This window comes from Zeus faber (genome assembly GCF_960531495.2).
Source record: "Zeus faber genome assembly, chromosome: 3".
NCBI classification, from domain to species: domain Eukaryota; kingdom Metazoa; phylum Chordata; class Actinopteri; order Zeiformes; family Zeidae; genus Zeus; species Zeus faber.
Window position 1 is genome coordinate 16,767,916 of NC_137190.1, and position 24,925 is coordinate 16,792,840.

General features: G+C 43.9%; 2 protein-coding genes across 7 annotated transcripts in view; one reads left to right on the forward strand and one right to left on the reverse strand.

Annotated features, from left to right (window-relative positions):
* elp4 (elongator acetyltransferase complex subunit 4) overlaps positions 1-24,925 on the forward strand; it is a 79,943-nt gene that overhangs the window by 48,899 nt on the left and 6,119 nt on the right. The window contains exon 10 of one of the 2 annotated variants that reach the window (XM_079997072.1): positions 3,392-3,997. The exons of the other annotated variant lie outside the window; for it this stretch is intronic. Coding sequence (XP_079853198.1) covers positions 3,392-3,520 — 129 coding nt within the window. The 3' untranslated portion in view covers positions 3,521-3,997. Of the gene's footprint in view, positions 1-3,391; positions 3,998-24,925 lie in introns of those variants that run through there. 2 annotated transcript variants of the gene reach the window in all.
* pax6b (paired box 6b) overlaps positions 10,060-24,925 on the reverse strand; it is a gene marked incomplete at both ends in the record, with an annotated part of 15,241 nt that continues 375 nt past the window's right edge. Inside the window, 12 exons of one of the 5 annotated variants that reach the window (XM_079997191.1) lie at positions 10,060-10,145; positions 10,908-11,049; positions 11,453-11,565; positions 11,932-12,082; positions 12,169-12,251; positions 12,692-12,850; positions 16,566-16,731; positions 17,133-17,348; positions 17,439-17,480; positions 17,764-17,894; positions 20,743-20,766; positions 21,536-21,589. In XM_079997191.1, the coding sequence (XP_079853317.1) occupies positions 10,060-10,145; positions 10,908-11,049; positions 11,453-11,565; positions 11,932-12,082; positions 12,169-12,251; positions 12,692-12,850; positions 16,566-16,731; positions 17,133-17,348; positions 17,439-17,480; positions 17,764-17,894; positions 20,743-20,766; positions 21,536-21,589 (1,367 nt within the window). Of the gene's footprint in view, positions 10,146-10,907; positions 11,050-11,452; positions 11,566-11,931; positions 12,083-12,168; positions 12,252-12,691; positions 12,851-16,565; positions 16,732-17,132; positions 17,349-17,438; positions 17,481-17,763; positions 17,895-20,742; positions 20,773-21,535; positions 21,590-24,925 lie in introns of those variants that run through there. The other 4 variants (XM_079997190.1, XM_079997192.1, XM_079997193.1 and 1 more) reach the window with 4 other exon arrangements.

Consider the following 24,925-nt stretch of genomic DNA (forward strand, 5'->3'; position numbering starts at 1 on the left):
TGTTCAGTGCTCGTTTGGGGCTTTGTCACCCCTCACCCTCCTGCGAGCATGACCTCAGCCCCTCTGGCTGTGGAAGGGAGCTGAACCGCGGACCTTTACCCCTTGTCAGCCACCAGCCAGGGAACACTGACTTCACAGCTCCGACACACACACGCACGCACGCACACACACACACACACACACACCACACACTTCTCTTGCATTTGTGCATGTACTCCCCGTGCACAATCCCAAACCCGCTGTCTAGTATGGAGGCACATACACATTTACACAACCCCCCTCCATGTGCCAAAGCCAATGGCCTTTTTTTTCCCGCCATATACTGCCGCCACACAGCGCCCCCCTCCTATTCTGTTTCCCCCGTCTGTGCCCCCCTCAAGGTTGCCAGGCAGCAGAGGAAGACTTCGAGCACACACACACACACACACACACACACACACACACACACACACACACACACACGCACCCCACTATGCCTCTGAGGATTTTTTCCGGATGTCCTTGTTCAGATCATGGAGTGTGCAGGTCGCAGGGAAGGAGATTTGGAGCCCCGCCGGCGGTGTCTGTCTGGGTCCTGTGCTGACCTCCATTCATTTGGCTTCAACGGGTATATATTTATGCCAACAATGCCCGTGGTGCTCCCGCCGCAGTTTTTTAAAGTTCACATCGTAACTGTTCAGAAATCTCACATCTCGGTTAACTATACAGAGTATCGATCTTGCGCCTTCCACGTTTCCCATTCGATTGACTCGGTGCAGTTTGGCTGGTTCGCGTTCTCTGGGATTTTGGTGTATGTCCGTCGTGGCTGCGTAGTCCCTGAGTTTCCAGGGACACCTGCCAGTGACAGTGGGCCACCCTTTCACCGAGTTCCTCAAAATTATCGACGCGTATCGCCTGGCAACTTTGATGTTGCCATTGATTGCTCCGGTCTGCCCCCCGAACTCAAAGGTTAGCTCAGCTGCACTTCTGGATTGGCTTGACCTTCGCTCTGTACATGCTCAATGGGCTCCCGGAGCCAGGAGCCAAGCGAACGCAGACCAGCCAGGTCTGTGGGTGCGTGACAGCCAGACAACAGTGTGATGTCTGTTTTTTTTTGTTTTTTTTTGTTTTTTTTTTTTACTCACCCACTGAGGACGATGTATATGTGATTGATTTTTCCCCTACCCTCTCTCCGCCGCGTTTCCGCTGCAGTGCACTTAGCAGGACTGAGTCCGGGGCTTGATCAATGCATTGTTTTTCTTTTTCAGTCACACTTGGATGAGCCCAAGACACGAAAGGTTACGTAGGTGAGGTTTGGCAGGGGCTGGGGCAGAGCTCCTGGAGGTTTCCTCAAGGCCAATATCTCGGTTTTTGGTGCTGGAAATTAGACAGTTGTGCGAGGCGTTGGTATGCGCGGGCGTGCGTGTGTGTGTGTGTGTGTGTGTGTGTGCGTGCGTGCGTGCGGGTGTGCTTGTGTGTGTGTGTGAGAAAAAGGGAAGGTTATTTGAAAGGTTAACTTCACCGGGTTTTTCTTTTCTTGAATCTAATCTATAGGGGTGTTGAGAGGCACTACCTGTTCATGACCACATATTAGGTATCTGTTGTAACTCAAAAGTCCTTGCTCTCCTGACCCCCCCCCCCCCCCCCCCACTTAAAAAAAAAAACAGACCTTTGTCACCTTACCTTACCATCGCACATTAAATTATAGGTCCTTAACAATGTCTTAAGTCTTCACCTGCCCCCAGATAATCTGCAGGGCAGCATGACAGCCCTTCCTCTTGTTTTCTCCGCTTGCCTGACAAGCGGTCTCCAGAGACACACACACACACACACACACACACACACACACACACACACACACACACACACACACACACGCACACACACACGCGCACACACGCACACACACAAAGGAAACGTATTTGAGGCAGCAGTAGCAAGCCACGCCTCTGACCTGTGAGCCTTGGTAGCGGAGACATTCAGCTTCGCCATCAGACCGCGGCTGGTGCGCCCAACGTTGCCGTAATTCAAAAGCATGAACGACTTCAAAACAAATCCCGAAAAGAAGCAAAGTGCCCAAAGTCTGAAGGTATGAAGCCGTCTTGCTTACCTCGAGGGAAAGTAGGTGTTGTTCAGCACCTCTACATTATCTGTCTATAATGACGCTGTTAAAGCCCGGTACGCAAACACCTAGCCATTAGTAAGCAGATAAGTATCTCTGGAAGGGGAAGGGCTCTCCTAAAGCTGCACGGCTGCAGGGTTTAACCCCGAGGAGAGCGCAGGAGTTTCAGAGGGCTGAACCGGTGTCGGGGAGGTGGGGGTGGAGGTTTTGGGCCACCGGGTTTCAGATGTCACAGCATATTCTTTCAGGGGCAAATTACAGGGATTTGCTTCCAATGCACCCGGGGATGGGTGCACACTCATTTATTCTCCTCTATAGACACTTCACCGAAATGCTTTCCTCTCTCCAACCTTTTGCGAGGCCCACACTTGACTCCGGAGATGCTCTCGCCTCCTTCACCTACTTCACACTCTCGACACCTCTTCAGCACTTTGTTCATGGAGTGCAATTGGCCGCCGCTCTTGGGCCCCTTTGAGAGCGCAGCGTAGGCCCTCTTAAGCTTTACAGCAGTTAGCGTGTTAGTGTTAGCGGGTTTTACGTGAGTGGCCCTCATTAACCTCCTTGCGTCTTTGTGCTCCGAGTTGGCACATGGCCGCTCCGGTGATAAGCTTCACTCAGGGACAAGTTACTACGTTAAAACCCTTGATTCTAATGACTCTGGTATTAGCTAGCCTCAATGATCTTTGTTACAAATGCTTTCCCAATCCACACAACCGTTATGTGCGCGCCGCGAAGAAACCCAGTCGCCCATGCACGCATGTACACACGCTGTACTGTATGTGCGCCTATAGACCGGTTACTCTCCCTCTGCCGCTGTTTTGCTCTCGTTTTGCAAACTATATCGCTGTACCCGCAGAGACATACTCGACCAGTTTGACACATGCTATATTGTAACAATTTACTTTCCCTTTGTAAGTGAATGTTCTCCTGCTGCAGAGAGATCTTCTGGAGGAAAAAACCCTTCCCTCAAAAAAGCCCTATGGGCTTTGCATTTAGCAGCATGGTGGCAGGTTTCCCCCTCTCTGCCAATGTTGAGGAGAGAACTGAAGCATCTAATGCAATTTCCTACTCAACATGGCTCACTGTGAATGAACAACAGTGAGGTCTACCATCCATCTTAATCTATTTATCTCTCAGCCGCACAAGATGATCTGATATTTCTTTTTTTTCTTTCCCTTTCATTCAGTCGTTCGCTAAAATCCCTCTTTCATCTGTGTTCTCTCACCCCCCCCCCCCCACCCCACCCCATCTCTCTTCCCTCCACTTTCCCCCTCTTTCACATCCCTCCAGAGACTACATTTGCCTCCAGACCTGTCAGAGACCGCGAGTCGCGTGAGCCGGGCGGATCTGGCAGGGGCAGCCATGGCGGGTTCAGCCTGTGGCTCCACTGCTTCCGGCAACAAACACCTGGACTTCTAGCGAGTCCATAGCGCGGCCCCCGGGGGGGGAGAGGGGGGGGGGACACCGCGGGACTCTGGAGCGATGCCCCCTCTGCCGTGGCAACCAGGTCGTTCCCTCGCCGACATATTGTCAACAGTGATGACGCGTCCTAGCCATGGTTGAAGGTCTAAACATTGGACAATTCCTCCATTTGGACGCAATTTATAAAACATTGTTTATTTTCCGTAAACAAATACAATGTGCATATTTGAAGCCCCGGAATTATTTCTTACATTGTTGTCGTACATTTCTCCCTTTATACTGGTAGCTGCAATTAATAATCATTTGTACAGTTAAAACCCACAAAAAATTCTTAGTTCTTGGCATCACTTTGTCGTTGTGATGAATATGAATCGCATCCTCCCAATCTGCATATTACTCCTGTTACAAATTTGATGCTGTTGTTAAATATGGCCACATGGTGACTATCAATACAATGTTTTGTTTTCATCTGTTAATAAAAAAAAAAAAAAAAAAAAGTTGAATACAATACACAGTATTTTCTCCAACTTTATAAAAACAAATTGTTCTCGATTTCGACTTTGTGGCTGCGCACCCACACCGGCCTGTGTCGAGTCCGGGGGGGAACATGTAATCCAAGCAGGTCCCGAACCGCTGATCTCTGGGCTGTCTCGCCGCTTTCAGGTAAGAGTAGCGGCGCTCCTGCCTGACCCCGAAACGCTGCCAGTTGAGCGATGTCTTCCTGCGACGGGCGGGAGAACTGAACAGGAATGAAGGCAGAGGGTAGGAGAGGCTGGATTTCGGCACAGACTTCACACCTCATCAAGCATGTTTGCTGGATGAGCTGCTTTGCCATGACAAGCTGAAAAGAACAAATTAGGTCAAATGGTGACACGGGGAAATAGGGAAAACACTACACGGGGAATTGATGTTTCATATTTACTTACCTTATTTTGCCGTTATTGTTGGTCTGCATGGGTTTGCTGCAAAGAACTGGCACGGTTGGTAATCATCTGCAGCACACATGTGGGAGATGTGGTGTGCGTCCTGACAGCTTCATGCATGGCTGGAGCCCTCTACGTGGGGCTCGTCCTGCGAGAGTGAGTGAGACAACCCTGACTTTACAGGTGAGGAAAATAAAAAAACATGTCTAGTTTATATGATATATATATATATATATATATATATATATATACACACACTGTGTATATATATGGCTCAAAGTTATTGATGCTGAAAGGTTTAGGGCCATTTCTGTCTGTGGCAGAAAACAAAGATCACATGCTAGGATCTATTATTGCTTTCTTAATTTTACATAACATTTTTAAAAGGGATATATAAAATATTGCTAAAATTTTTGTCTCGGCTGAAATAAGTTTAGTTTCTCAATACGCAAAAGTGCAATTGTTCAAGTCAAGATTCAAGAGGTTATTTGTCACATACATATACATACGGTCATACATATATGCAGTGAAATGTCGTGACACCCAGTGATTACGCACAATAAGCTCTAAAAATACTAAAATGTGCGTAATAATTCAAACTTTCTGTTTTATAGGCAAAAGTTTGAAGATAATTGCAGTATGAGTATAAGTTGAACCAATAGTTGCTGATTTTGTTCGATAAATTGTTGTCATTTTAATACATGTCTCTATGGAGGCCCCTCATTCCACTTAGGCCTCAGACCACGGTGAGAGACGATGTTCCGTTCTGTCCTAAGTTTACAGTACATCTTATATTGTACACTTGAGCAGTTAGCACCAGCAAGAAAGGGAGAAAGTTATTGAAGAGCAGTGAAAGGTCGGCCAATCACAAAGACAAGCAGAAAGCAACAGAGGCAGATGTTCACTAAACCCCCTCGCAGTTCTCCGTGTGCAGATAATTTGGTGAATGCACATTTGTTGCTTAACAGAGCTTTTGTGCAGCCTTTTTCTCACTGGAATTCTATGTTTTTTTGCAAATAAAAAAATGGTAAATGAAACTATTGATGCATGGACAAACTGCAAAGGCGCTCGGTGGTCTCAAGTCAAAGCTCACCGGCCGGCATGGACAGAAACCTAACAGGGTGGCGGGTAAATACCACAAAAATACAGCCTCAAAACTTACCACTGAATGGAACTAGGACCGTTGTGAGCCAGTCCGAACAAAACCTACTGTTAGCTTTACAAAGCTAAAATGTATGGCAGGGTTGCTTCTGGAAACCGCATGTATCCAAGGCCAACGCACAAAGAAGCAGAGCCGGGTGTAAGGAGCACAAAACCTGGATCCTTGGCAATGGAAAACACTAATGTAGTCTTCAGCCATTTATGTCCGGGGAAAGCCTTCCACCCGCAGTGTCTGTTGCCAACTGTTAAACATGTCGGGGGATACTTAATGATATGGGCGGCCATCTCATGGGAGCCATTGGGTCCAATAATTGCTGTGCATGGTCGTATGACGGCGAAGGGCTAGGTGGCCATTTTACAAGATCAGCTTATGGTGCGAACACCGTTTCCCTCGTGGTGTTTCCATATCCCAGGATAATGCCCCCGTGCACTCTACTAAACAACTCCAAGAGTGGTTTTGTGAACGTCAGGCCTCTCCAATAACCTGATCTCAACATTATCCGACCATTGGAAGATCTGGAGCAAAGCGTGCAAAGTAGATTTCTGCCTCCTCCGTCCCCAAAAGAACTGACTTTTTTTTTTTTTCTTGGGGAATGGTGCAATATCCAGTTTAACAGTTTAGGTTTTGTACGACACGACTCCACCAAGGATTGCAACCGGCAAAGAATGGCCCAACCCTATATTAAGTAAGGTAAAGCTTGGTGTTTCAATTGTTTTGTCTGCTGTATTAATTGAGTATATTATTGCAGAATCCATTTGACATTTACATAAATGTGAAGTTATCTTGTATATATCAAATTGTAACCCCTTTCCAAAGTATGAAGCAAATAATATGGTGTAATGGGTTCCAAGTATCCCCTTTCACTTCCTGTTTAGTGGATCCCAACAGCTCGTGAAAAGGGTTACTCGGAAATCTTGTGGAATAAAATGAACACACTATCTTGCAAAAACGGACTTTGCATTCAATCAACTTTGCATTTTTTACACATTTTCCTCCTTTTCGAAGTAACCTGGATGCCATATTACCAGCAGAGAAATTTAGAATCATGGGCTGTAGGGAAGCCTGTCGGCGTCCGTCCCTCAAGTCGCATCGGTTCTTCGGTTCGGCCTCGGCCCGGGGGTATCCTCATCATCGCGTGAGGCTCGCGTCACGCGGCTGCTGTTTGGGCTCGTTTTTTTTATCTTTGGAAAGTTAATTTGTGTTTGAACTACATCACAATACTAGATAATAAGGTTTTCACAATTGGCAAAACAAATATTATCTCTATTTTAAACACACACAAAAAAAGTCGCATTGGAACAAATATTGGTAAAGAAGACAACGCAAAGGACGCTGAGACAGGGACATTAATTATCTTTCAGTAAAGCACATCTCTATACATAAATGTATAGACACAAGTCTATACATTTGAATCCGTAATGAGTTCCACCTTTGGTTTGGGGCCGATGGTATTTGCACATTCTTCCGAGCGATGAGTAATTCTGACAAAAAAAAAAAAAAAAAAAAGTGGCAGGATCTTTGAGAACTCCTTGTAGAAAGTTATCCTCCCTGACCTTTTGTTCCAAACACGAGCGTGTGCATGTTCCCCTCTGTCCTTAAGCTTTGTATTATTCAGCCTTCCACTAATTGCTGTCTTTCTTGCATATTGAATCTCTGTCTACTTATATATCTCTCCCCTGCTTTTGCACTCTGTAATTATTAATGTCCCTTCTCTGCCGCAGCCTCCCCCCCCCCACTGCCCTCAAAACGCTCTCTTTTTGTTCGTCTCGAAGGAAAAATAAAAAAATAAATCAATAGAGGAATCCCATCGTCCCATGAAAGTGTCCCCCCCCCCCCCCCCCCAAAAAAAAAGACAAAAACTGATTAACCTTCGAGCTGAAACTTTTGATGGGACTATGAAATATTGAACGGGATGTCTGGCTCGAGTGAATCGATTTAGCAGAAGCTATTTTTAGGGGTGATGTGACCGCGTGGGCCGCGCTATGGAAATGTTACCTGCCTTCTCCTGCTCGGATTTTTGACGCTCTCCTCAATTCTCTCTCTCTCTCTCTCTTTCTCTCACACACACACACACACACACACACACACACTCAAATTCATATACACACAGACACAACCCCCCGCCGAGGCAGCAAGTGAAGCAAAATAACTCACTCTGCCACACAATCGCTCCTCTGCCTCGCTCTAGGCTCCGGCTGCTTTATTCTAAATTTTTTTTTTCTTTCTTTCTTTCTCTCCTCCCTCGCTCCCCTCCTCCTGTTTGGTTCTGTGTTTCTCTCTCTCTCTCTCTCTCTCTCTCCCTCTATTTTTTTTTTTCCGTACCCTCCTCACTCCACTAAAACAAGGGCCAGCGATGGTGAATTGCCTGACCTTTCCTATTGTGCGCTGTTGTTGTGGTGTGTGGTCTGCGTGGAGCTGCTTTAGGTTTGTTGTTTTGGTTGGAATCCACTGCTGTTTGTATATTAGACGGATCTTTTATCCAGCGTTATATTCACTCACGTGGGTTCCTTTCGCCTCTTTGCCTTATTTACAAATCTATTCAGTATTAGGGAAAAAGCATTCGGCCGGCTGATAAAGAATTTACCGATCGTATTAGTAACCGCATTGACCAGGCAGGTTTTTTTTTTGTTTTTTTTTTCTTTAAGACACAATTTTACTGTACAAAATGTTTTTATAGTTTTCACAAAATACATTTAGAAAGCTCCATTTTAAATAAAATTAAATTGAAATATTTAAGAGACAGTGTCTTTTTTATCTCAGACATAGCATTGCTCAGACATAAAACCCAGTATACGTGTCAATGTTCTACGTACACACAGAAAATCAAAATGCAGAAACTCAAGAGAGCAAGACAGACGACGCTAGAAAAAAAAAAACCCTCCCATGGTCTTCAGTTATAAATAAGGAAGGAGCGCTGCTTCCGGGTGCAGTCCCCGCTCCAAGCCAATCTAGTTGAACAGAACTTGTTTACAAAATTTTTGCAACACAAGACTAATAATGTCCGTTTGAAAAAGAATAAAAATGAAAACAAAACAAAAAAAATAAAATAAAAACAATTGTGTACTAGATGAAATACAAAGGCTTTGGTCTGTTTTACAATCAACAATGATTAAATCTGATATGTACTTGTAAACGACTGCCAAACACTTATGTTTAAAACTTTGTCAAGCAATGTAATCATAATTATAGGAATTAAATATTTCTAGTCGCACATTTTTTATTTTTTTTTGACCATAGGACACTATAATACAACTATACCTAAGAGACAAATTGTACCTGACTCTAAAGAAATGTATTTTATGATGCATGAGACATTTATAGATTATTCTCAGGGATATAAATGAAATCAACTTTTATTGGAGAAATCTCTCTGGGAGACTTCTAGGGAAGACAAGTACTTTACATTTTGACATAAACAAACTGGGTTATATCGAAGACGCAGCCTACCATTTACAGACTACAGGCGCCTCTTCCACCTGCCCCCACCCCCCACATTTTAAAATGTTCTCCGTGGTAATTTAGAGTCAGTCCAGCCACCAAAGCAGAGGTCCAGGCGGTGTTGCGCGTGCACGCTTTGCACGCTTTTAGCCGGCGACGAGACCCAGGCCCGGTTTGACTCGAACGTGGAGAAGTCCACACCGGCGGCCTCGGTGGGTGGATTGAGTTTGACCTTTCCTTTTGCTAAGATCCATACGGAAGAAATAAAACCAATAGTTTTTTGTTTTTTTTTGTTTTTTTGTTTGTTTTTTTTTGTTGTTTTTTTTGTTTTGTGTTTTTTTTTTCCTGTTTTCTAAACGCAGTAAAAGTCTTCCCTCCGGCTCCTCCTCTTAAATGATATGCAACAGCGTCCAAGACCATGCAAAGTCTGGTAGAAAGTCTCGATATAAGCAGGTTTTAAGATAGTCATGGCAGAATCTCAGGTTCTTCCTCTCTTTAGCAAACCCGAGATCAACATGGTTTCCTAGCAGTCCATCTACTGGATCTCGGTTGTTGTTGTTGTTTTTTTTTTTTTGTTTTTTTTTATATTAACATACAAATGGCCATTTACAAACACACCAGAGAAAAAGGAAACAATGACTGAAGTTTGAAATAGAAAAAGAATGAAAACATAAATTTTTGTTCCATAAAAATTTAACAACGGGCACTTTACAGAGGTCCATTATTTTTCTGTATGTCTCTCCTTCGTTGTTCTCTCTTCCGAGTCCTTGTACGAGTGTGCCTACAGCTACAGAACAGCACGCGGTCCCATTGGAAAAAGAAAAAAAAAAAAAAAAAAAAACAAAGCCCAAACATCCAAAGGCTCGCCCAGAGTCTCTCGTTTTCTCTCCTGGTCTCTTTTCTTTCTCCCCCAACTTTCCTCTATTCTGCCGCGCTCGCGTGTGTGTGAGAGAGGAACGATGCCGGAGGGCGATGATGGAGTGGGCGGTCACAGGGTGAAGTAGCTCTTCTCTCTATTGTAGTCTTGACCAGTACTGAGACATGTCAGGTTCGCTCCCTGGGACTTGGACAGGGACAGACACTCCAGGAGAGATGAGTCCTGCAGAGACGACAACAACCAAAAAAGAAAAAAAAAAAAAAAAGGGAGAGAGGGGGGGGACATAAGTGAAAATTGCCGCGGAATCAAATTCCTGTACTGTGCAGATAACTGTGACGGCTACCGCTAGTTAGGCTTATAGACTATCGTGCTGTAATTAGAAAAGCTTGCAAATAGGTGGAGCAGGGGGGGCCGTAATGAGTCACAATGGTCTGCAGATGGTTACACAGTAATATGCGAGCGGGCTCGATAAATTGAGGCTTCCGCAATGGCATTTAAACTAAGGGAGTACAACAGCAAATGAATCAAATTAATTAGCAATTTAGCACAGAGGAAATTTGGCTATGCATGATTAACTCTTCATGACGATAACCAGTATATATGGCCCTCAGTAACAGCGTTCTAATGGGGTGAAACTAAACTATTGGCTTGAGTGGTCGGACTGACATGATGGCTTTGAACTGAAACGAAATGAGTTCCATTTATGCGTCGGGTGAAAGAGATGGTGTGCAGTATGGAGATATGGATCCACAGAGGTTACGCCATAAACAACTTCTCGCACGGACAGAGAGAAGGCTAGATAGAGAGGGGCTGCTATGAAAAGTTATGAATTAAGTCACTTGTATATATATATATATATATATATATATGGCTATGTAGTACCCCCTGATTTCGAGAAAGGTGGCAGAGGTTTATTATCAATACATGGTCCGGTGTTGTTGTTTTAATTGCCGAGCGTGTTGGAGCAATGCACTTTCTGCCTACCTGTTGAGGTGGTACCAGAAGTGGTCATTGATTGGCTGTTCATATGTGCCTGCATATGAGGGGGCGTGTATGTTTCGTAGCTCCGCCCGTTCACAGGCGGACTTGTAGGCAGCATGCAGGAATAAGAGGAGGTCTGGCTGGGCTATAGGGTGGAGAGAGAATGTAACATTAGCTTCGCCGGCCGCGGTCGCCCGCTCGGCGCCCTGCAAGGCCGGCGCCCTAAATGCGATGGGCTTCCCGTAGGCACGTCCGTCACTAGCACCCTGGTCATCGGCTTTTATATAATACATCGTTTCATTTACAATAATCCTGCGACGAGGGCTGCGTAGACGTCTGCAGTTTTTACAAGAAAAAGCACAAATCTAAAAAAAAAACAGTTTTTGCCTTTTATTGGCTCTACGGGCAGGCAATACAGTTGCTTAATAACAACACTTGACAATGCTTTCAATGTAATCTATTCTTTGCAGTTCACTGAGACTTAAAGCTGTACTGAAAACATGTTTTACACGGTTGACATTGGAGCATTGAGGGCGGGAGTTACTCACTTGCATAGGTAGGTTGTTGGTCATGGTGAAGCTTGGCATGGGAGGCAGCGCGCTGTAGGTGTTTGTGAGCGCGGTGTCGGGTCTACCCAGCATTGACCCCGAAGTGAAAGACACTAAGGAGGGGGATTAAAAGGTGGGGTTACAAAACGCTGGAAACGTACGACATCCTTCAGGGTAAAAGAGCGTTTCATTAGCATCGGGCGACACAGGCACGCACGGCGACGTCCCCCTTCGACAAAGTCGCCGGGTCCCGGCAGAGTTGCGTGCTCAGGTGATTGGCGTGTGAGGTGGATTTCAGCTCCGCCGTTTTGATTCGCTAATTAAACGGTCGGCTGTAAATCTCGGTTCAATCAGCCTCTCCTTTACCGCTTAGCCGCTCAAACAGACGGTGCTTATCACAACATATCGGTATTAACTCCGCCGTGGTGTTGATTGGGCGTGTATCTCCAAAAGAGGAGGGGAGGGCGGGAGGGGCCTACCCGGCGTGGTGGGCTGCGGGATGGCCTGGTACACACTGGTGCTGAAGCTGCTGCTGATGGGGATGTGGCTGGAGGAGTTGTTGGCCTGACGCCGCTGGTTCCGCAGCTTCTCCTCTCGCCTCCACTTCGCTCTCCTGTTTGAGAACCACACCTGAAAAGAGCGTCACGTTAGTTCCCCCCGCGGGGTCGTTGGCGTCGGCCGGGTTTCTAAGCGTTGGGGATGTTGGGGACGCTCACTTGTATTCTCGCTTCGGGCAGATCAATTTTCGCCGCTAGTCTCTCCCTCGCGAAGACGTCCGGGTAGTGAGTTCTTTCAAATTCTGCAATGGCAAACGTAGGAAATGAGGAAAAATGAAAACAACTTATTCGATACTCACTTTTTTGGAGGGAACCTTAAGCCTACATTGGCTGAAAATAAAGTCCAAGTACTTCATACATATCCAAGCTCTTGTATATTTTCTGTCGATTTTTCATATTTTCTGTATATTATTTTTTATTCCATTTTGGAGCCTTTCAACTTTGACGGCACTACATTTGAAAGCAAATTAATTTCGTTCTAACGCCACCATAACGTCACCATAGTTGCGTTGGTTGTTAGATTTAGATTTATATTTGTTTACATCGGTATATTGCTAGGACACCACCTAGTACACCATTGCTTCGTACTTTTCAATACGTGTAACAGCAGGTGCTCGTGTACTTTGAGCAGAAATGCCAGGGTGGTGCTTCGAGTGCCGTGAGGGCTCTGGACGCCGCTGACCTTTCTCCAGAGCCTCGATCTGCTCCTGGGTGAAGGATGTGCGGTTCCTCTGCAGCTTCCGCTTCAGCTGCAGCCTCATCTGCGTCTCGTCGGAGTCCTCCCCGTTCGAGCTGATGGAGTTGGTGTTTTCTCCCGCTCCGTCTTGTTGTGGGCAGCCGTCTAGAGACCGAATAATAAAAGAGCGCATTTGTTGAAAAAAGAAAAGGGGAAAACGACAGAACAACCGGAAGACGAAAAAAAACCCACACATGAGGATTTTATGAATTCTATTGCGTCATAAATATTTGAATCGGGAATAAATAAAATATTATTTCATAGTTGTAACTCATTTAAATTGTATAAAAATGCATACATTTAGAACGTGGGCCGTTGTTGCTGTAAGTCTAATTACCAGGATTTTATATATTCAATTCCAAATATTCAATTAAATTTCCATAAATGATATTCCAGATATATCTAAATAATAAATGCATGAATTTGAATTTGTATCTGATGTATTTTTTTTTTTCCCTGCATCGGGGATAACAATTCAACAAAGATCCAAAACAGGCCTTGCAGTCAAACTGTTAAAACAATATTACAATGCCATAAAATATTGTGGGAAAACATTGCAGTAAACTCGTCGCCTCCCAACAATGGGGTGGGAGGGTTATGTTCTCGATGGGGTTTTTTTTTTTTTAAGAGAAGAAATGTGACAAGATGTGGCGAGCCTCCCTTTCACAGCCTATGGATTAGTATTACCCCTTCCCCAAAAAAAAGAAAAACCTCCAATTTTGCCTTTTTTTTTTTTTTTTTTTTTATCCTGCGGACGCACCAGCGACTCAATGGCCGCTCCCATATGGGCGTCGGCGCAGCCATTGAGGTGACCTGCACCCAACTGAATGGTGGAAGACGCTTTTCAACAATGGCACAATGCAGTCAGGAGTAAGGGAAACCATTAAACTACGGGCACGGGAGAGGGACGAGCAGCGGGCCTAATAGATGGGAGGTGGGTGGGTGGGTGGACGGGGATGACAAAAGGATCCCCTCTCTCTCCCTCTCCCTCTCCGGCCACGGCGCGTTGGCATTGTGCGCCGCCGCGGATCTTTGAGTCCACAGTGTGTTAACCCTTATCCACGACCATCATTAATCACGGCTACACGCCACTCAGGATTTCTTGTCTTCAATTGGGAACAAATGAGTGAGGGGAGAGCATGCGGGCCCCCGAACAAGCCAAAATAAGGCCAATCTATTCACTGCTCCCCCGCCGGTCGTTCCCCTTCGGCTGCAGCGGGGCCGCGGGGCTTATCGACCGATGTCCGTCTTGTCGTCGGACATCATTATCACGCCGAGGAGTTCATGTGAAATTAAGCAGGGGTTTGCTGATAATCAGAGCATGTGGGTTTTTTTGTTGTTGTTTTGTTTGTTTGTTTTGGTTTTCTTCTGCAGAATTTGACAGATGTCTGCAGCGGCGCTTGCATGCCTGCATGCATGCATGCAGGCATGCAAGCGTGCAGCCTGGTGAAAATAATCCAGAGGGGGTGTTATTGCGATATCATTCACCCTTTGCAAAGTCACAAAGTTCTCCTCCTCTTCCATTTTGTAAACCCGCGCATGATGAAGTGAGGGATAGGCCTGTCATAATTAGGGAAATGCTTTAATGTTTTTGCATAATGTATTCTGACCGTGCCGAAGAGAATGAGGCCAACTTGGCCAATTGGACCAACTTAAAAAAAGGTTTATATATATATATTTATATATATATATATATATATATATATATATATATATTTATATATGTGTGTGTGTGTGTGTGTGTGTGTGTGTGCGTGTGTGCGTGTGCGTGTGTGCGTGTGCGTTTTTATGTTTTCTCAACTTCTCTCAAAATATTTTAAGACGTAAAAACCTAAATGAATGCATTTATTTTAAGTTGGCCCAATGATTCCAATTCATTTTTGTTCGGTGTAATACACACCAGTTGAACAATTTTTACATCGGGGAAAATGTAAAACGCTTACAAAAGGGAACGCAAATACTGCAGTATAGACCTATGTATTTAAAAAATAATAATAATGATCTTTTTTTTGGGGGGGGGGGGGGGCTTTATGTATTTTTATTTATTTATTTATTTATTTTGGACGTGAATATTTTTCAGTGCGTTTCTATAGCTCGCCCGGGCTATTTGTTTCTTCACTCGGGATAATCCATAAAGAGCGGTGAATGTGCAGCCTATTATCCGTCTGCCAGACCCAGTGACGCTGCCTCGGTGCGTTTTCTTTCTAAAAGCGCTGGGAAATAAACTCATTCTTTAGTATCTCGGTGCCTCGGCCACTGAGGCGGAAAAGCGGCAAAAGAGACACCGCACCAATTGCGGCACCTTTCAGCCGCACACAGCAGATCAAAACACTCTTGAGAAACCGCTTAAAGAGAAAGAGAAAGTGTGAGCCCAAATCCTATAGACGGGATTTAGTGCCATATAGCCACGGAATGAAAAAGAGAAAGAGATAAAAGACAAAATCGGTGAAGAGTTTTTTTTTTTTTTTTTTTTTTTAATTCTTTCCACTCTCGATAGAGTTGTTCTATGGGTCCCTTCATTCTCCATGTGTCCATTGTGTTTAGTTACTTGGTTCTGGTCGGATGGACAACATATTTTAGTTCCCCTGGAACAAGAGACTCGACTAATTGTTTATTGAATTTAGATAAATGGCCTATTATTATTATTATTATTATTATTATTATTGTTATTATTATTATTATTATTATTATTATTATTATTATTATTATTATTATATCAATAATAGTACTAATTATACTTGGGTACTATTCACCGAAGAAAAAGTAGCAGTTAATGTAATATTATCTAATAATTATTATAAGAATTTTGATTTCTAAGTGCCTTTCCAGAAACTCAAGGGTATTTTACAAAACAATTACATTACATACATTACATTAAGATCACATTACAAATAAAAAAAAATTTGCCGTTATTATTGGAACCGGTAATAACTGAAATAATCATTTTAGCAATTTAAATTTGTGGATTATAAAATCAAATACATTATCACATAACCAAACCATTTTATTCTCTAGAATTAATGTGATTTTTACCTTTACTTCTTACGGATCAATGACAACAGCCCCACTTCCGGCTTCCTGATGGAGGCCGGTTTAGTTGGATTTGTAAACTACATAGAACGGAAAACGTACAGGTGGAAATCTCAAGAGAAACCGATTCTGCTTGGTATGAGGTCTCTAGGCCCACAGAAACCCTCTGAAGTGGAACATTTCCACTGGTGCCTTACTATCTCCACACTCTTGCATGTTGCCATAATGAGAGACAAAGCTCTCTCTAATGAGCAATTACATGTACTGCAAACTGTTCCCATAACCAATCGTTGCGTGTGAAGGAAAACATTCTTTTGTGCTACAATCCCCGCACTCAGCTCTGCAGCTTCAATCCCCATCAGGACAGGAGGAAAATATAGGCTGTTGGATGGACACCTCCACTCAAAGGACAAGCCGCTGTCACGCACATCCCTGTCTGGGACAGTGGAGGCATTCACATACATGCTTATCCTGCATTTGACTAATCTTAATTGGAGGTCTTGCTCTGAGCATCAAGGCATACCAGCAGACTACCTTTGCAAACAATGGGTCACGAACCATAACCTTTAACATAGCAGTGGCCACGTCACCCACCAGCAAATCATAACATTAATATTTACCACATTCAGCAGAATATATTTGACTGTATGGGATGATAAGATATTACAATAATGTCTCACATTCCTTATACATCTTACCGAAACTCAAACTGCACTTTGATATGGTTCAATCACAGCGCTGCAAATGACACCGTGTGTCTTCGTTGCCACTGTGTGATAATGAGGCTCACCTTGGTTGGGCTGCCCTGGCACTGATGTTCCGGGGTACCAGCCGGGCCGGGTCCCCCAAGTTCCTGTCTGACCGTTGAGCATTCTCAGCTTGTCATACATGCCATCTGCGCCCATCTGTTGCTTTTCACTAGCCAGGTTGCGTAGGACTCTGTTTATCGATGATACCTGAATGGCAAAATTGTCATCGTCATATAAGTGATGTTATCACTTGTCGTTATCCAATGTTCAATTGTGTCTGTGTGTGTAGGCATGCAATACACCTCAGTGACATAAAGATGTGGGTGTGGATTCTTATGGGTACACTAATGCATATGGGAATGCACCCAAACCAAAAGGCGCAAGGGCTAAACAGTAAAGAAGCAGCGTTTTCAAAATAAAGCGTTTTTAGGCCTTGTGCTTGGACACCTAGCCATGCACGCATGGCTTCCGCAGTTGAATACAGTTTATACAGCAAAATTAAACGGTTGATTGACCATATCTATTTTTTCCATCCTCCACTACCCCATAAGAAAAGGTCACTCGCTGTGAATAATGTGAATAATGAAATCACCATAAAGTTCACTTACACTGGGTATGTTGTCGTTGGTGCACACCCCCTCTGACAGGAGTCTGTCCCGGATCTCCCAGGCGAAGATGGACGGACACTCCCGCTTGTACTGCGCTATTTTTCCGACCACCTCCGGGGTGGCGACCCGGGGCTTGCTGCCTCCTATCGCCCTGGGTCTGATGGAGCCGGTCTCATAGTATCTGCCCAGAATCTTGCTCACACAACCGTTGGACACCTGGATAGAAAACAAAAGACACAATTCACATACATTATTTAGGACAATTTGAGAAATAAATATGATTACGTCAAACAATTATCCGCTTACGTTTTCATTGTCCAGCACTTGGACTTTTGCATCATCATGGGTCTATAAACACAGAAAATATGCCTTGAATGTGTGCTGTAGCAGGTGGGCAATTCACCTTTCATTGGCTTAATATGAAACGTGTTAACGATCAAAATACATGCACGTTATCAAATGCTGAATTTGATGTAAGTCACATACATTTTTTTTTTGTAAACCGCTTTATCGTATTTTAAATCGAAATAAACGAAATCAAATTAAATTGGAAAATTGCTCGCAAAAACCTCATCCCCCCCCCCCCCCCCCCCGGGTTTAAGAAATATTATATAGAAAATGTGCTCCTCACCTGAAGGATCCTGGAGATGTCGCAGGGTCGAGCTCCACTGTGAGCAAGCTCCACAATCTTCTGCCTGGTGGAGTCCGGCAGCGGTCTGCCGTTAACGAACACACCGCCGAGCTGGTTCACACCACTGTGGCCTGCACGGAGACAGGGTGGAGGCGTGTTAAAAGCTCCATATAGCAGGTGTGGAGCTAATTGTATAATGGTAAAAAATATAATAATAATAATAATAATAATTATAATTATAATAATAATAATAGTGCTCGGATTTCAGGAAAACAGAGATAAAGATGCAACACGGGGGGAATGTAGAAAGTTGGGTTATAATGACTTACTGACTGAAATGATGTACTGTTAGAATCGTTTCAAATACAGGGTAATCATATGGATATGTTTGGTCCTAACCCTTAAAACAAGTCGTTCAGTCCCGCTCGGAATAATCCCCACACATCTCAACAACAGTAAATTGGACAACACATGCAAAGGACGTCGATTACGCGTCAAATGAGCTTTCGACAACAACAACAAAAAAAAAGAAAGAAAGAAAGAAAGAAAGAAAGAAAGAAAGAAAGGAAGGAAAAACATCCTCCGTGAAATGACCAATTCGGACGGTGCACTGACACCACGAGCCTGCTGCTGCCGTCCAGCCCCGCGAGCAAATTCCACCACTTCACAAAACCGTTATCACGCCACAAAACCCCCCACACCCACGGGATAATAGAGCATCCCTAGAAATAACAAGAGCTGCCAACCGCTCCCCGATAAACTCGAACGATTTCTTTGTTTAAAAAGAAAATATATATATATATGTAAATATATATATATATATATATATAAAATCGACGTCTTCTTTTCGACTATAGCTATTAATTTTCTATTCGTCGTTTTCCTTTATAATAATAATAATAATAATTAAAAAAAAAAAAAAGGGACCCCCAGAAACAAGCCTCCTCCAAACCTGTGGAGAGGAGGAGGAGGCTCCCCGGAGTGCGCTCCGCCGCCGCCGCCGCCGCCGCGCTGCCTTCCCCTGCGCTGCCGCCCGGCGCATTGACTCCGGGAGCAGAGGCTCCTTAGCAATAAATAAGCTTCCAAATATAGACGAAGAGGGGTGTGGGAAAAAAAAAAAAAAAAAAAAAAAAAAAAAAAAAAATATGATGAGCCCGCTGCCTGACATTTGTCTTTAAAATAAAGCTCGCTGCACGTCAAACTTTGAGCTTAATGTCTGGGAATGGGCGGAAGTCGCCTCGGATCACGCGTGGCGGGGCTAATTGAAAAGATCAGTGGGAGCACTTGTGGCAGCCGTGTCACTTCATGACACCGCTCCGCCGCGGAAAACCGCATCGTCACGACAAATAGTAGCATGATAAAAACGACCCTTTCCGTCCGCATTTGGGTATCACTCAGGAACGAAAATGGGACGCCGCTCGTTTTTTTTTGCCCCCTCCGAGGGAGACTTTGGGGTTTGTTTTTTTCTTTTTTTTTTTTTTCGTGTGTGTGTGTGTGTGTGTGTGTGTGTGTGTGTGTGTGTGTGTGTGTGTGTGTGTGTGTGTGTGTGTGTTTTTTAAGGAGCCCACGGGCGACGCGCGGCTAGAGGAGGGGGGAGGTGGGGAGGGGGCGAGGGCGCGCCCGGATTCTCAACATATTAAAACTGACATGCGTGGGTTTTTTTTATTTTTTTTTTTATTTTTTATTTTTTGTGTGTGTTTGTTTTTGGGTTTTTTTTTTTTGGGGGGGGGGGGGGGGGGTTCTTTCTTTTTTTTCTCCCCCTCTTGTTTGTATTTGACAACAAATGCTCATAGCTGCTGCAACCCCGTTGTGTGCGTCGGTGCGGGGCCTCGGAAATACACTGCGGTGCGTGCAACGGGGCGACTCTCCTATAAATAGGAGGGGGGGGGGGGGGGGGAAGAAGAAAAAAAAAAAAAAAGAGGCCGAGAGTGGTTGTTTAAATTAAACATCTCGACGCACCCATTTCTCCCGACAACGTGTAATAATCCTCCGATGTGAATCTGATTAATAGCAGATCCATTATCATCCCCCCCGTTTTTTTTTTTTTTCTCTCTGCTAATTCCAGGATTAAGCGGAATTAATAGACTCTTACACTGAAATTGGCTTTAACGGCATTACACGCACACGCACACGCATGCCCCCGCGAGTCAGCCCCCCCTCCCCACCTCTCCCATGTTGCTCCATCACCTTTCTGATTTATACCGTCATACCGTCATATAAACTCGGCGATCGATAAAGCCGTCAGATAAGGAGCATTACATGGAAATCAAAAAACTCTCCTCTGGTTAAATCTTAATCATCACGGCCCTAATTCCCTCAAGTGCCCGACAGTCGATCTCGCCCGCTGGCGTTGATTACGCGCCTTGTATTCTATTGCAAGTCGACTAATAGGAAAACATATGGTGTCAATTTGGACGCTCCCCACCATATACACCCAGGAGTTATTAACACAAAAGCCACCAAGGCCGCCGCGACCTTTCGACAACCCAAAGGGCCGGGCCCAATGATATCTCCTCGGCAGTGCGCAGCAGACATCACACGCCAAGCCAGGGGAGCGTCCCATTAGCATCCATCCAGCTCTGGGCTTTGTCCTCGGCTTTGATAAGGCCCCATCATCATCTCAATAAAAGGAAAACCGGCGACTAATCATCTTCCGTGATTGCGCAATCTGAGGCGTTGCGCAAATGGCCTGCGTAATTGGTTGGGGAGGTGCGCATAACCTAATTAGGGCCCCGCCTGATGACCCCCAACGAGAAGTCCCAAATAAAAATAAAATACCTTTGTGCATTTTTTTTTTTTTTTTTTTTTTTGTATTTCTCCAAAAAGATCTGACCTCTCATTTCGGGGATATCAAAAACAGGCATATGACAGTCATGGTCTAACATTGATTCAGAAGATATAGCAACTAATGCGCACAGGTTACAGCACAGACACGTCATCAAGGTGAGGAGAATAAATGGAGGAAATCATTCCACACACCTTCATCACAGATGTCATACACCTCTTGTCCAGCAGCAAGAGAGAAAATGTGTCATGTTTATCCTTTTTTGTTTCAGTATACGCCAAGAATTAGACAGTCATCAATCTCATGGGCCATTGTAAACATAGAAGTTCATGGAAATCAAAAAAAAAGCAAGCGCATCTATTGCATGGTGTTTCTATTTGGTAACGTGGTAATATTGGGACCCTACCTACCTGGACTATAGGTCCAGTTTACATAACACAGCTTTTATATGGATATTTTCCCTTTCACTTGAACTTGTGTTTGTCCATAAAGGATACGGGCTAATATACATAAGGCATTACTGTCCCTCATGTTTCATGCAGGCTCCTTAATCTGCTATGCAGCCTGGCAGCAGCTCTAACGCTAATGCAGACGGCTGTGCAATTATTTAATACCAAGTCAAGCAGAAAGAGAAATCTCCCCTTCAACCCCCCCCCCCCCCATTCCCCCCTCTCCTCCTTCCCTGCCTCTGTCTTGCACATGACGATATATGATTAACTTGTTCAGAAATAACTAGCCTACCTGTCACTGTCAAGAATAAATTATGCACAATAAAAAAACGACCCTACGACTACAGCACCCATTCCTAAACATAAAGCTATAAAGGCTATCACATGATATAGATATGGGTACGTTTTTCCTGCAAAATAATGCTTTAAATATCAGATATAACAACGCATGTATAGTGTCAGTGGGTGTTCCTATATGCAGTTTCATTAATTACTAAGAATTTAATACATAAATATGTTTAGAAAAACATCAACTTACTGTTCTGCATCATGGAGGCTACGCCAGACTCCCACGTGGCTTGGTTGTGGTATTCTGAGCGTCATAAGGAAATAAAGCTGGTTAGTATCAAATAAAACACATCAAATATACATATTTTGATTTATTTCTTTAAATCTTCATTTTTGTTTTTTGCAAAAAAAAATTGCAGAACATTTTGTTTTACAAATAATTCACTTTTATTTTCATTTGTAATCCAAACAATTTTGTCTTGTTGAATTTTGGTTGTTGGAACTGTATTGGTGTTTTATTATTATCATTATTTTATTATTATTTTCACAGCAACTTTTAAATCCTTGTTGTATGTATGTGATTTAGTATTTAAACTTGCCTGGAAATAGGGTTGACTGTCCACTTATAACAATTTAGTCAATCATCTGCCGTTTTCACTACTTAATGTCTCCCTAGGACAAAGCAAAACAATATATTAGTACAGCCATAGCTATACCGATATAAACCATGTGCGTCCTATAATTATGCAAATAGGGTTCTGCTGAAATAAATAGGAACAACCGCGGTAAACGGTTTTTTTTTTTCCTTCCTTGGAAAAAGAAAACGAGAAACTTACTATGTCAAAGAAATAAAGTAAAAATCCTGTGGTGCTCTTTAAAAAAAGAGGAGGAAAGGGGCATAGCAGACTCAAAGACACTTGAGTTGGTCCAGGGCACTCACAAGGAATATAAGGTAAAATCAAATGCATCTATTCAATTAACATTTTAACATTATACTCATCGTGAGAAAATAAACGTGAGGTTAGGAGAAACAAAAACTAGGTATTTTGGTCAACGCACTTAAAACAATATAATGTTGAAATACCTTTGAATAGATTTTAACATTATATTCCTTATATTCCTTGCGATTAAAAATATATTTGAGTTAAGAAAAAAAATTACTCAATTTAGTCCACAGCAGTTACAATGAGTATAATGTTAAATTCCTTTATTCGGGGTTATTTTAACGTTACATTCTTTATATTCCGTGTTGGTCCAAGGCACTCACAGGGAATATGATGTTAAAAGCCTTTGAATATGTAAATAATACTCCTTGTGAGTGCCCTGGAACAACTTAAATCGTTTTTGTTTTTTTTCTTCCCTTCTTCTTCTTTTCTTTACTGGACAAAACAAACCACCGTGATTAGTCCTGCTGCACCTGCTTTGCACGACGGCTGTTTTTGCACAGTTACGTCTGATTTTACGCGCGGACTAACCCCGCACCAACCGCTCTCGGGTATCTGTTCCTCGCCTTCTCCCTTCTCGGGGCCAGTCTAATTCCCACTTAATAAATATCCTCCTTTTCTGCACTGCGTCGCGCACAGTTGTACAGTGACACACGCTGTCCACCTCGCCTGGCTGCTCTGGAAAAGTGAGACCCAGGAGGGGGTGGAAAGTGGCGCACAAAGCCCCCGTCGCAGCGCAACAATGCGGCCCTTTCTCCGTCCATACGCAAACCCGGGGCGAGAACTCGGCCTCCGCGACCAGCAGCACAGCTTCCTATTAAGGCACCAACAAGTTGGGAATACAAAAAAGAGCCCCGAGGCATGCACCCACCCCCTCTGGGACCGCGCACACACCCCCTCTGGGACCCTGCACACACGCGCGCGCGCGCGCGCGCACACACACACACACACACACACACACACACACACACACACACACACACGCACGCACGCACGCAAAAACACGCACGCACGCACGCAAACACACGCACACACACACACACACCCTTGCCTCGACACCTCAGTGTCACCAGTGACGGCCGTGACCTCGTTGCCCGGTGCGTGAATGTGGGTTTTTTTTGTTTGCCGTCCTCTTAGAAAAAAAAAGGGGGGGGGGAGAAAAAAAAAAAAAAAGTAATTTCTCGTTATAAATATTTTGGGAGTTATATTGTGTTGCCAGTGCAGGTTGTTAGGCGGTTTTAAAGACACAACAGCTCAGTAGGGCGCTCAATTGGAAAAGACAAACGCAATAAAGAGCCCATTCAGTGGTGAGAGCTAAAAAGGGGGCCAGAGAGGGAACCAACCGACTGAAGTCCCATGTTCCCTTCTCCCTCCACGCAGAAGTTTTCCTGGTGGGGTTGAGACGCACAGAGCTGCTGTGCTGTTTTTTTTTTTTAAGCCGCTACGTGAGACCAAAATGCAACGCGTCTGGATTGGGATTGCAGTTTTAATTACAGCGGCAGTGAGTCTGCGAAGCCATTCATCGAATTCAGATTCCTTCACATTGCGCGGCCTACGTTGCCTAGTTTAGCGTGGGATGCACGGGGGGGGTAAACATGGGCCGACAAAAAAAAAAACAAAAAACAAAAAAAACATTTAAATATTATAACTCTCCGCGGTGTGAAGTGGCATTTGAAAACACGGACGGAACAGGCCTCTCCTCTCTGAAAGGAGTGCAGCCCGGTCTGCAGCTGTTGAGGCCTCGTGGTTAATCATTTATTCCTACCTTGGAAGTTTAAACTTTGTTGCTCCTATGAACTGGGACGTGATCCGCGTGTTTTGCCCGAACAATACCAGACGCACTTTACACAACACTCGTGCAGAAATAGTAGTTTGATATCGTGGGCCTCCCCTGGCGCGGCGCGGTCTAATTACACATATTCAATAAGTTTTGATATACATACATTTCATTTCAACATTTCAAGTTATTATAACTTGAAATAAGGTATTTACAAAAGATAGCACTTTTGAATTTACTTGAGCACATTCTCGGGAAGGTCTGGCGGCTTACCATTTTGTATAGTTAGCGTGTGTGTGTGTGTGCTTATAGTAAATAGCGAATTAATCATACTCTTTATTTTATTTAATGTAGCCGTGTAGTTTTTTTTTTATTATGTAATTCGTAGTTGAGTAAGAAATCAATTTTTTTTTTCTGCCGATTTAAAATAAGTAAAATAATAAGTGTACAAAACTATGAAAATTAGATCGTGCATTGTGTTTAATTCCATGAGATCAGTATGATGTTCTAATAATATTCAAATAGGGCTGTGAGTAAATAAAAAAAACCGAACGTACCAACAATTAAAAAAAAAAAATACTCTTATTTGCTGTGGTACAGTGGGCGGCTGAAATACAAATTACTTATATATATATAATATATATATATATATATATGACATTATGTTTGATAAAATGAAATGAAATGAATAAAAGCTGAACGGGCCTTTCCAAGTGTTTCTTGGAGCGCGGGTGAGTCGCCTGCACGAATCGAAGTGACACCTTCCCTCAACGGGTCAGTGCGTCCCCATTCTCCACGACGATCACTGTCCCGGCCCACCGTGACTCCTTACTCTGCGCTGTCATAAATAAAGTGGTAATCTGCCCTAATCTGCAAAGCTAAACACCACGCACCACAACAAAACCGATCGCGGCAAATA